Raw genomic sequence first — 12985 nt, forward strand, 5'->3', positions numbered from 1 at the left:
TAATATAATTACACGCAAAATTATTTTTTTAAATTATAAAATATATTTTAAAAATTAATATAATCATGTTTAAAAAATTTAAAATTCAAACGCACATATAATCATTGAAAATCAAATTCATATAAAACATAACTAAAATTAAAAGTACATACAATATATTAATTTAAATACCACATTATTCCAAAACATATGCATGGTTGAAATTTTAATGTATGAAACAACTATATTGAAAAGAAAACCAAAGAAGCTTAAACAAATGGCAACGACAAAGAAGACAAAATGGCAATCAAAATTTCAAATGCGAAGAAAAAATTAAATGCAATAAACATGTTTTAAGCGTATCTAGTGTTTTAAGCGTGTTTAGTAATAAAGTTAATAAATTATTAAATGTTTTTTGTTTATATTTATTCTATATAAAAAATTAATTAACTTAATTAGAACGATAAAAAAAGAAACATTGATAGATTGGTTGGGACGGTGAGAGTAATACGATAGAGACTTCCAGTTGATAATGCTAAAGAAAATACAAAAAAGTAAAATTGTTTTCAGACAAAACCCAGCTGCAACAATAGCAAGTGTACACCACGCTCTCCATCCATTAACATTTTCCACTCTGTCATCGTCATCAGAGTCTAAACTACTGGTGCACTCAAGTGGGACCCATCTCTCTCCTTCTTTATCTCTAACTATGCTCAGCACATCTCGCATATGCTTATGGAAGGTATGATCTTTCATATGCCCACATTAATTTATGTTACTATTCGGAAAAGGTTGGATTCTTTCAAAGAAAGAATTTTTAGGCTTTAGTTTAGCCCTCTTAATTTTTAAACAGCTTTAAGAGCCTAAAAAAGCAGCCTTTACTCTCCCTTTGATTCGTTCACCGAAGCTTTGTCCTTTTATCAGATACACACACACAACACACACCCACAAAATTCAGATTTTAAGTATTTTGCTTTCTACGAAAGGTAATTTTTTTTTCACGCATTTCTTGATATTTTTGCCCCACCTTAGCTTTTGCACATGCGCGTTCCTTTTAACTGTTTAGATTCATGGAATGGAGTTGGTTTGAAAAGTTGGAAGTTGGTTTAGTTCCCTTTTATTTGTAGTGGAAGTATGACTATGAAATTTTCAACCTTTCCTTATCAAGCTAATGTATGATTTGGAATTTCATAATTCTGATTTAGATGTGCCTATAAACTATTATTGCTCTCTGCTTTACTGGACTCTTATATTTCTGGTTGTCTTTATATTTTGATTAGTCTATGTTATAGAATTCTTCCAATTTTGACTGCATTTCAAAGAATTTATCTGTTTTAACAGTTGATATATTTGGGTTGTGTAGGTTTCTTAGGAGCAGAAATGTCAATGGATTTGAAATTGGAACTGCAAACTGCTCATTTTTGTGAACTTTCCTGCAGTTTTTTATGTGATTCAAAGTTGTGTTAAGCCCCTTTCCTTTCACAGATTGTTGGGTACTATTAGGGAAGCTTCTTTGTTGAATTTTCAGGACACTAGATATCTAGTGTGGTTTGGGATACTGTTGAACTGTGGCCGTGGTTGAAGATTGTATAGATAGCAAGTTGTTTCGCGCCCCTTTCCTTTCGTAGATTGTTGGATAATAAGCTTCTTTATTTTCTTTTAGGAATATTATAAATCTAGTGTGGTGTGGGATACCGTTGAACTGTGGCCGTGGTTGAAGATTGTATAGGTAGCAAGTTGTGTTACGCCCCCCCCCCCCCCCCCCCCCCCTTCCTTTCACAGATTGTTGGATATTAAGGAAACTTCTTTGTTGAATTTTCAGGATATTAGATATCTATTGTGGTTTGGGATACCATTGATCTGTGGCCGTGGTTGAAGATTGTATAGATAACAAGTTGTGTTACTCCCCTTTCCTTCCGTAGATTGTTGGATATTAGGGAAGCTTCTTTGTTGAATTTTCTGGATATTGGATATCTAGTGTGGTTTGGGAAACCGTTGAACTGTGGTCGTGGTTAAAGATTTTATAGCTAGGTGGCTAGGCCAATTTGGAACATTGGAGTGAGAAAAGATGGATAAAAATGGGGGTGAGGATTGGAGGGAGATGGTGAGGAAAATGCTTCCTCCGGGGGCTCCCTTTCCCGAAGAGGATAGCATGGATTATTCGATAGCATTAGAGTATAAGGGCCCTCCAATTTCATATGAGCTTCCAAGAGTAGAACCCGTTGACACGACTGCAGATGCAGTTCCAGTAGCTGAACCTGATTCAGAATCTACAAGTGAAACAGCCCATGTGCTAGAACCAATCCGTTTGCCTGTGTCCCGTATTGCAACAGTCACCTGTCCTCCTAGTCAAAGTCCTAGGATGTCGGGAAGTTCTGAGTCCGTGGTGTCAGTTTTGCAGAATGCTGATTCATCTTCGCGTTCGCCTTCCCCTTCCCCTTCGGCTTCCCTCGGTTCAGTGTACAGTCAGAAAAGTAGTGTCCCTAGAGAGCCTGCTAACGAGGGGAGGAGGGCCACAGTCGTCACCTTTAACACTTTTGATAGGTCGGAAGGGAGGGTGCCGGATACGGAGAAACAAGTGTATCCCGAATTTGTTGGCGTGACCAAAGAGAAAAAAAAGAAGAGAAAACAAACTAGATTCTGTTATAGGTGTGGGAAAGGAAAGTGGGAAACAAAGGAATCATGTCTGGTTTGTAATGCAAAGTATTGTAGCAACTGTGTGCTCAGATCAATGGGGTCGATGCCGGAGGGACGGAAGTGCGTTGCTTGCATTGGCGAGCCCATTGATGAGCCGAACCGTGCCAAATTAGGTAAACATTCGAGGGTTTTGTCACATTTACTGAGTCCTTTAGAAGTCAAGCATATAATGAGGGCTGAAAGAGAGTGTTCGGCTAATCAGCTTCGACCGGAGCAGCTGATTGTGAATGGATATCCTTTGAAACCTGAGGAGATGGCGGATCTCCTCGGATGCCCTCTTCCTCCCAGGAAACTGAAGCCAGGCGTGTACTGGTACGATAAGGAGTCGGGTCTTTGGGGAAAGGTAGTTTCCTTTATCACACGTCGATCGACTCATTTATGTCAATACTCCCTCAAGTCTGAAAATGCTCTTATACAGTTTTTGCTTGCCAATCTAATAGGATGGTGAAAAGCCGGATAAAATCATCAGTTCGAACCTAAACTTCACGGGGAAACTTAGTCCTCATGCGAGCAACGGGAACACTGAGGTATACATGAATGGTCGAGAAATCACAAAACTTGAGCTGAGAGTATTAAAGGTCGGTCCACGTTTATAACTGAGCATACTTGGTAGATGTTGTGAATACATTAAACATTTCTTGATTTACATTCTTTACTTGGTGTTTGTGACTCAGCTTGCCAACGTGCAATGCCCTCGTGATACTCATTTTTGGGTTTATGACGATGGTCGTTACGAGGAAGAAGGCCAAAATAATATCAGAGGCAATATATGGGAAAAGGTATGATAATTTATAAATTTAAGCTGTAATATTTGAATAACTGACCAACTGTTTGAACCTAATGTTGCTAGGCATCAACTCGATTCGTCTGTTCCTTGTTCTCTTTGCCTGTGCCCCAAGGTCAGCCTCACGGACACAGGGACGAGCCTAGCAGTTATGCTACTGTATCGAATTATCTCGAGCAGAAAAAGATCCAGAAGCTTCTCCTACTCGGCCTTCCCGGCTCCGGAACCAGCACTATATTCAAGCAGGTTAATATCTAGATCAAATTGCTTTGAAAGCAGTGGTGGACCCAGGAGGATCCAAGGGGGGCTTACGCCCCGCCAAACAGAAGAGTTTGTTTAAAATTTCTTTTATAATCGTCAAATTATTGGTATTTTGTGTGAATAATTGTAGAATAGCCCCCATCACCAAATTAAATCTTAAGAAAATTGTCTTTTCGAATCTTAAACTCAAAATGTAGAAAATATTACATTCAATCTAACTTTAGAAATAAGAAACCTAACTAGAATGTCTTAAAAATTACATTCAATCTAGACGATTAGAAGAATATACTAATATACGACTTGTTTGTCAAAAACTAATAGACTGATGGCATGTTGAAATGGCAATAATCGAAACATGTTTGTGTTAACTAGTGTATCATGTTTGTTTCTGATATATCATGCTATGTAGTCATTAATTCTACTGTTTTTTGTTCATCATAACCATTTCTTCTATTCTCTGTATTAATCAGCTTCTTCACTGCATTTCTTTTTCTGTTGGCAGGCGAAATTTTTGTACGGGAGCAAGTTTACAACTGAAGAACTGCAGGAAATCAAGCTTATGATCCAAAGCAATATGTACAAGTATCTCAGCATTCTGCTCGATGGCCGAGAGCGCTTTGAGGAGGCCGTATTAGGAAGCAACAGGTCGAGTTCAGATGAACAGATCTCTGAATCGGGTAACTGGAAAGCTCAACTTATATGTTTGCTTTCTATTGGTGCTGCTCTCACTTTTATATTTCATCGTGATTTGAAAGTGTGGACCGTGTTCCAAAAGGCCCCAACATAAGCCTCAGGCCCCCATTATATATGCAAGTGACGTTTAAAGATGACATGTTTCTACGCGTGGAATATAGGAAAATACAACGAATTTGAAAAATGCTTTGTGATTAATGAAGATTTTACCATCAACAGATTAAAATTGAATGTGATTCCATGATGCAGAGGAAGGTGTCGACTCCAGCGAACATAGTCAGTGTGTATACTCGCTCAATCCGAAGTTGAAGCATTTCTCTGACTGGCTCCTCGATATCATCGCCACTGGTGACTTGGAGGCGTTCTTTCCTGCTGCAACGCGGGAGTATGCACCGCTCGTTGAAGAAATTTGGAGAGATCCCGCTGTACAAGAGACGTACAAGAGGAAGGACGAACTTCACTTTCTACCAGATGTCACCGAGTACTTCCTAAGCAGGGTAACTGCGGCATTTTTCTTCTTCTCAACATCCCAATTATGCATCTGTTACCTTCATAGCTTCTAACCGTCGTAGATTGAGATATACTTACCTTGTTTTTGGAAGATCGTCTTCGTTTACTTCCCTAGATGTCAGCTCGCTCTTATTTGTACTCACACAGGCTGTCGAGATTTCAAGCAACGAGTACGAACCTACGGACCGTGACATACTTTATGCCGAAGGGGTGACGCAAGGGAACGGTTTGGCCTTTATGGAGTTCTCCCTCGACGACCGGAGCCCTATGTCAGAAACCTACACGGATAATTTGGATGGCCCGTTGCTGTCTCCAACCAAGTAAGAGTTCCTCCTTTCAACTCATATAGTAAACTGAATTCGTCATTTGCATAAATCTTTGAATCAGAGGTTCTCTGAGATGCATAACATCCATATGAATGGATCAATCCATCACTTTATTTTTAGGGTTTATCATGTTTTCCGTCCCCAACCTTCAGCGTTTTAAAAAAAATGTCATCAACTATCGTTTTTCTATTAAAACACCCTCAATTTTGGGAAAAGTTTGATTATGTCATGCTTTACAGATCCGACGACGTAATGATGAGTTTGAAAAAGTTTGATTTATGTCATGCTTTATAGAATTCGACGACGTAATGATGAGTCACCTTGATCTTTTTTCCACCTCACTCAAAAAAGAAAAGTTTCCACCTGCTTCTATGTTTTGTGTTCTTCTCTCTCTCTTCTTAGGTGGACATAATTTTTTCAACATCGTTTAGCGGGTGAGGTGGAAAAAGAAAAATTCGTCTGAGAATCCGACTAAGTGACTCATCATTCTGTCGCCAGATTCAATAAAGTGGGACATAAATCAAACTTTTCTAAATAGTTGGGGGGGGGGGGGGGGTTGAATAGAAAGCATTGATTACAGTACATACATTTTCTTAGAAAACGCTAAAAGTTGGGTACACAAAACATGATGTTCGCCACCTAATGATCTCCGGTAACGCAATCAGTCGTTGCTATGTTCTAAAGTTTTTGCCGGCAATCTCGTTTCTCCATATCCCAGGTACCAACTGATCAGAGTGAACGCCAAGGGGATGAACGAGGGATGCAAGTGGGTGGAGATGTTCGAGGACGTCCGAGCAGTGGTCTTCTGCGTCGCCCTCAGCGACTACGACCAGGTGTGGTCCCCACCGGAGAGCAGCGGGGAGCCGCTCCTGAACAAGATGATCCAAAGCAGAGACCTCTTCGAGTCGATGATCAGGCACCCTTGCTTCAGCGACACCCCTTTTGTGCTGATCCTGAACAAGTACGACCTCTTCGAGGAGAAAATCAACCGCGTCTGTCTAGGCACGTGCGACTGGTTCACCGACTTCTGCCCCGTCCGGACCCAGCACAGCAACCAGTCCCTAGCGCAGCAAGCCTACTTCTACGTGGCTGTCAAGTTCAAGGAGCTGTACGCTTCACTGACGGGGCGGAAGCTCTTCGTGTGGCAGGCGAGGGCGAGGGACCGGGCCACGGTCGACGAGGCAATCAAGTACACGAGGGAGGTGGTTAGATGGGATGATGACAAGGAAGAGAACTACTATGGTGGTGGAGAAGACTCGTTTTACAGCACAACAGATGTGGACTCCTCGCCCTTTTACCCACAAGACTAAAATATGATTATACAATGTGATTTTTTGGTGATATAGAATGCTTTGAAATGCAATTTTGGATTGTAAATAGGTGTATATTTGTGGGATTGTGTTGCAGGTTTCAGATTATAAGTGTAACATTATCCTATACAAGTCTTTTGCTGGTAAGATTTTTTTTTTTTGGATTAAGTAACGAAAACACTTCTAACTTATTAGAGTGAAAAATAAATAGGTTTCTAACATTATGTTTTGTGTAATTTAATCTTTTAACATTTAGAAATTGAGTCATAAGTCTCTGTGTCTAATGATTATTAACTTGTTGTTAGGCAAAGGGATTTATGTTACACAAAACCTAAAGTTTTTTTTTTTTTGAGGAAAACCGAGAGACTATATTATTGATCACACGAACATGGAATATGAAGATGACCCACCACAGAAATCGGGGGTTCACTCCAAACATGATGTGAAAATAAATCTCTCGCAAGCTTTGCCAAACCATGAGCAACAGCATTTTGATCGCGCTTAACATGAGCAATAGCAACATCCGGTAAAGAGAGAAGCTCGGACCTGCAATAGTCCGCAATGATGCCCACCTCCGATAAGTTTCTTTCTCTCGAACTGATGAAGTCAGCAGCACGCTTGCAATCTGTCTCTACCACACCCTTAGAGTATCCAAGTTCTTTAATCCAAGATAGAGCCTCTTTTATGCCAAGTAACTCCCCCTCCTCCACACTTCGTCGACCCATCAGCTGAACAGATTTTCCAACCACAAAAGCACCCTCATAATCACGTATAACCAATCCTAAACCCGTCTTGTTCTCTTCATCAAAAAAAGCTGCATCCACGTTGCATTTAATATGCCCAGCAGGAAGAGAATGCCATCCAGAACAGCGAGCAACAGGAGCTGCAGGAGAACAGCTTGGAACAACAAGCTTACGAGCGAGTTTCCAATCGGACCAAGCTGCGGCAGCTGCTTCGACCGAACGAGCAGGGACAGGAAACTGATCTCTCCACACCACGCCATTTCTATCTCTCCAAATCTGCCAAAGCATCATACACACCTTCACCTTGAAACCATTATCCGCATGTCCGATAATACAGAAAATAGCTCTCTCAAAGGAATCACAGCTGGAAATGATGCTATCAATGCCATTATTAAGACAACTAACTCGCCAACATTCCTCTGCAAAAGGGCAGAACAAAAAGGTATGCCAGAGATTCTCATAACCTTTCTTACAAGTAGGACATTCTCCTCCCACCGCGACACCCCGGGACAAAAGACAAGCTTTAGAAGGAAGATTGTTTCTAGCCGCACGCCACAAGAAGTTTTTGACCTTTGGAGGAACATCAATCTTCCAGAGGCTACCCCACTGTCCATCAACCGTATATTCATCATCAAGTGTAAGAGAGCTAGCCAAATGATAAGCGGACTTGACCGAATAACGACCATTATTAGTAGAGTGCCAGATGAGCTTATCGGGGCCAGAGTTAGGCAAAATAGTAGTGCTAATAATAGCTCGAAAATCAGCCTCAGACACCATATCATGAATAAGATCCACATTCCAATTATTCTGCCCTGACATCATCATATCACGTACCATGATATTCTCAAAACCCACTGGGCAATTATCCGAAGCAACTCTAAAAGAATCCGTCGTTTTTAACCAAGGATCTTGAAAGAAACGTACACTTGCACCATCACCAATCCTCCACCGCAACCCTTTTTTCACAAGATCTTGGGCAGTTAAGATACTGCGCCAAGTAAAGCTCGGATTGTGGCCAATTTGAGCAGTAAGAAAATCCCCCCGAGGGAAGTATTTTGCTTTGAGAACTCTACACACAAGAGCATCCGGCTCATCTATTAATCGCCAACCAGTTTTCCCGAGCATGGCAGTATTTAAGAGTTGTAAACTTCGAAAACCAAGACCACCCAATTTCTTATCCACACAAAGACGATGCCATTTCATCCATTTAATACCTTTACCTTCCAAACCATTATTACCCCACCAAAACGAGTTCAACATCCGTTCAAGTTCATCAGTCAAGCCCACAGGTAAAGAGAAGATAGCCATACAAAAAGAGGGAATGGCTTGAGCAACGCCTTTTATGAGAATTTCCTTCCCGGCTTTAGAAAGCTTCTTATTATTCCACCCCTGGATCCGATTCCACAGCCTATCACGAAGGTAGTTGAAGATCTCTCTTTTATTTCGTCCTACAAGTGAGGGCAGCCCAAGATATCTCCCAGTATTGAGTGGAAGAGAAACCCCCATAAACGAAGAAATATCATCACGATCTTCATTGCTCACATTTGAACTAAAAAAGATACCAGACTTCTGGAGATTGATAGCTTGGCCCGAAGCAGCCTCATAATCAGCCAAAACACGCTTGAGAACCACACATTCTTGTCTCACAGCTCGACAGAAAAACATGCAATCATCGGCAAACATGAGATGAGAAATAGAAGGACCCCCGCGACCAAGCTGCACACCATGCATGCTTCCCCTATCCGTCTCATGTTTAATCATAGCAGAAAGACCTTCGGCGCAAAGAATAAAGAGATACGGCAAGAGCGGGTCACCCTGCCTAAGTCCCCGACCTGGATTGATAGGACCAACAGTAGAGTTGTTTACTAACACATCGTAAGAAACGGTCTGCACACAAAGTCTCATCCAGTCGCGCCATTTATCGCAAAAACCGAGTCTACGAAGAACAGCATCAAGATAATCCCAATTCACTCTATCGTAAGCTTTGCTAATATCAATCTTAAAGGCAAAAGAACCAAACTTACCCCGAGTCTTCCGTTTCATAGAATGGATAGCTTCAAAAGCGATTAAGATGTTGTCTTGTATCAGCCTCCCCTCCACAAACGCCGATTGGGCTCGATCAATAAGATTGGGTAGCACTTGCTTCAAACGATTGCAAAGGACTTTGGAAATAATTTTATAAAGGACATTACATAAAGCAATAGGACGTAACTCCTTCATATTAGCCGGGGACTCAACCTTAGGAATGAGAGAAATCCAAGTGTGGTTAAGACCAATCGGGAAATGCCCCTCAGAAAGCCACGCTGCACAGCTGCTAAAGATATCGCCACCCATCACCTGCCAAAACTTCTGGTAAAAATTAGGATTGAGACCATCTGGCCCCGGAGACTTGTCGGGGTGCATCTCAAAGAGGGCAGCCCGGAATTCCTCAATATTGAACTCTCTAGTCAGTTCCATATTTTTATCATAATCAACACACGGCGAAAGTCTATCAAGAACTCGATGGAAATCATTGTGAGCTTGAGGGAGATCAAACAAACGCGTAAAATAGTCCACGACGACTTGTTTAATATCATCATCTCCCGCAGTCCAACTTCCGTCATCCCTCTGTAACTTAATAATAGTATTTTTCTTTTTACGCGCCGACGCCATGGCATGAAAAAACTTAGAATTATAGTCCCCCTCCTTAAGCCAATGCTGCTTGGCTCTTTGCTTCCAATGGGCCTCCTCACGAAGAAATAAACCAGCAAGATCTTCACGAGCCCTCTTAAGCTTTCTGATAGAGTCCGAATCAGATCGTCCAGTAAGAGAAATAATCAATTTCTGGAGTTTGGATTTATCGAAGCCTTTATTGTGACGAAGATTACGAGCCCAAATCGAAATGGATTCAGAAACAGCCGTAAGCCGGTCCAAAATAGAAATACCATGAAGATTCGTCCAACAATTGCGAACCACGTTAGGAAAATCCGTTTCCATGCACCATTTATTTTCAAAACGGAAACGTCTAGAAGGCAAAGAATAGATCGAACTAGAGCAGTTCAATAATAAAGGAACGTGATCCGACATTGGGACAGTGAGCGGAGTGAGAGTAGCTCCTGGAAAGAGAGATTTCCAGCTAAAGGAGGCCATGCCTCTGTCTAATCGTTCCTCGACAAAATTAGACGTGCCCAAACCACGCGACCACGTGAATTGATAACCCACCAGCGGGATATCAGTCAAACCACAATCAATAACCGCCGATCTAAAGCCCGAAAAAAGCCAATTAGGATGCTCAACGCGACCGCGTTTATCCCCCGGATCAAGAAGATCGTTGAAGTCACCCAGAACAACCCACGGACAAGAATGGAGTCCCGCGAGACGTCTTAGCAGTTGCCAAGAATCCCTTCGTCTCGATCTTTCTGGAAAGCCATAATACCCCGTAAGTCTCCAATCACCACGACTATCCGAAACCATCATGTCAATATGATTATTTGAATAACCAGTCATCTTACAAGTACTCGAAGACCTCCAAAACATGCAAAGACCACCACTCCGACCCACACTATCAACCACAAAACAACCTTCAAAATTTAATCTAACACAAAACTCCTCCATGCGAGCCTTAGTGGAAATCGTCTCACAGAGGAAGAGAAACTGGGGCTTATGAACTCTCACGAGTTCCGAAAGAATAGGAACTGCAAGAGGTTGGCCCAAACCCCTACAGTTCCAGCCTATCGCATTCATTGGATCCGGCCGACCCCGGATCCGGAGCCCACCAGTTGAGAGTTGTATGCGTCAGAACCATCCTCGGAAGAACCAGCAGGAAAAGTAACTAACGCGGAAGTAGAATCAGTTGCAATATTAGTAACACTCCGACGACGTTTTCTTTCATCCACATGCATCTCTAAAGAATCGTCAGTCATCATATAATCCTTGGCAATAGTCGTGTTACTGATGTCCCGAAGAACCAGCTGTTGCGAATTTTGTGGGATGTAATCAATGTGATCAACAGCTGCAGATATGGGAAGAGAAACATCCCTATTTTCAAGCTCTTTCCTTTTTCCATCCATGAAAACCCTAGCATTAGAAACCCTAATATCCGCCGCCACCCTAGCATTAGGAAACTTACTATCCACGACCATCCCACTAGGGTTTCCTTTTGGATCTTCAGATCTGATCCATTTATCACCGGCGAGCGATAGTCCTCACCGATCAGCAGCCTTGAGATCGACTCCCCACTCCCGAGCCATGTCTTTCGATTGAGAATTAAACATCAACTCACAAAAACTTTCAGAATGACCTAAGCGCCCACACAAAAAGCAGAACACATGTAGACGTTCATACTTAAAGTTAACCACAAAAGTGGTGCCATCCTTTTGCTTGAGCTTTTTAAAACGCTTTAGAGGCTCCAATACACGGACTCCAACTCGCACTCTCATGTATTGCCTCCAAATCTCAGAAGTATTTGTGCTATCATACTCCAAAAAAGAACCAATAAAATTCCCCAGAAGACGACCCACACCTTCGGTTAGAAATCCAGCCGGCAAATTATGAATTTGGACCCAGAACGGCAGAATATCCAACGGAACGGACAACGGAAACTCTCCCCTTTTGAGCCGATGTAGAATAAGGGAAAAATTTCCAAAAGACCATGGTCCACCATCATAAACTCTGAGCAAATCGATCTCGTGAAAAAATTGAAATATAAACCGACCTTGCCCAATATCTTTAACAAAAACTCCCTTCCCCGGACGCCAAATGCTCGCCAGGCGGCTCCTCATCAGATTGAAATTTATTGGCTGATCAGTAAGGAAACGGCCCACCAAACAAAGGTCAACAGCAACATTTGATTCACCAGTGATCTCCTCGTCGATGAGTATTTCATCATCTTCATTGGAAAGATTCAAACCTGCCATCTTATCTTCCATGGAAAAACAGCGAAAGGAAACAAAGAAAAACTAGGGTTCTCAACAAGGAGAAAAACAAAGGCTCTCAACAAGGAGAGTAAGATCGTGTACTGCTATTGCCATGATCTTTTAGTACTACATCAATTTAGTATGAAGATCACAAAACCTAAAGTTAGAGAGTAGTATTTGTTTTCCGTTGTAACTATTAGGGGTAATTTAGCTCCTTAACCATCCTTCTTTTATTCTCTAAATTATTAGCAATTTGTATCTTAGTCATAGGAAAAAAAAAAAAATCTATTTTTAAAAAATTCACATTAGTCAGAACAATGTCGTTTTGTGACATATAAATTAAAAAAATATATATATTTTTAAATATCGCATGATATTTGGCGAATCGCGTTAATTTTCCAAGGTCAAAAAAGGGAAGAAAGGTGTAATTGAAACAAAGTCGGTAGTTTGTAATTTAGAAAAATATTTTAGATAGTTAAAGATATAGGGTAAATATACCAGACTTATTTTATAAAAAATATTTCTTACTATAAAAAATGTTTTTAAAAACCTCAAACTATTTTGTATTAAAAATATCATGCATCCATTTTTCAATCTCCGAAATTTATGACGTGACTCTCCCAATATCATCGTGTATTTTATATTTTATTGTTTTAAATAACATGACACAAAATAACGTTGTTTTGTGTCATACCATTTAAAAAAATAACGTCGTTTTGTCTCACGTCAGCTGATTCAAAACACAAAAGGTCAGTTTTCCCAACATCGACTTAATTTTTTTAAATGA

At 41.0% G+C, this 12985-nt stretch overlaps 3 protein-coding genes across 12 annotated transcripts; 1 reads left to right on the forward strand and 2 right to left on the reverse strand.

Annotated features, from left to right (window-relative positions):
• The first annotated feature begins 570 nt into the window (after window positions 1-570).
• On the forward strand, window positions 571-6728 carry LOC131017239 (extra-large guanine nucleotide-binding protein 3-like). 10 transcript variants are annotated; one of them, XM_057945975.1, is made up of 10 exons: window positions 571-721; window positions 1343-1708; window positions 1802-3019; window positions 3117-3254; window positions 3351-3455; window positions 3527-3706; window positions 4224-4398; window positions 4664-4911; window positions 5072-5244; window positions 5969-6728. In XM_057945975.1, exons 3-10 carry the CDS (start codon window positions 2048-2050, stop codon window positions 6558-6560), a joined length of 2583 nt encoding a protein of 860 aa, XP_057801958.1. In that variant the 5' UTR covers window positions 571-721; window positions 1343-1708; window positions 1802-2047; the 3' UTR covers window positions 6561-6728. The 10 variants fall into 10 exon arrangements, with proteins under 10 accessions (XP_057801958.1, XP_057801953.1, XP_057801961.1 ...); XM_057945976.1 differs by having other exon boundaries at window positions 705-965; XM_057945974.1 differs by having other exon boundaries at window positions 707-965; window positions 1643-1708.
• A 203-nt stretch (window positions 6729-6931) lies between these two features.
• On the reverse strand, window positions 6932-7709 carry LOC131018209 (uncharacterized). Its single transcript, XM_057946934.1, has one exon. The coding sequence runs from the start codon at window positions 7592-7594 to the stop codon at window positions 6932-6934; it is 663 nt and encodes a 220-aa protein (XP_057802917.1). The 5' UTR covers window positions 7595-7709.
• A 3778-nt stretch (window positions 7710-11487) lies between these two features.
• On the reverse strand, window positions 11488-12198 carry LOC131018210 (uncharacterized protein At4g02000-like). Its single transcript, XM_057946935.1, has one exon. The coding sequence runs from the start codon at window positions 12196-12198 to the stop codon at window positions 11488-11490; it is 711 nt and encodes a 236-aa protein (XP_057802918.1).
• Window positions 12199-12985: the final 787 nt, after the last annotated feature.

The sequence above is a fragment of the Salvia miltiorrhiza genome, chromosome 3 (assembly GCF_028751815.1).
Source record: "Salvia miltiorrhiza cultivar Shanhuang (shh) chromosome 3, IMPLAD_Smil_shh, whole genome shotgun sequence".
NCBI classification, from domain to species: domain Eukaryota; kingdom Viridiplantae; phylum Streptophyta; class Magnoliopsida; order Lamiales; family Lamiaceae; genus Salvia; species Salvia miltiorrhiza.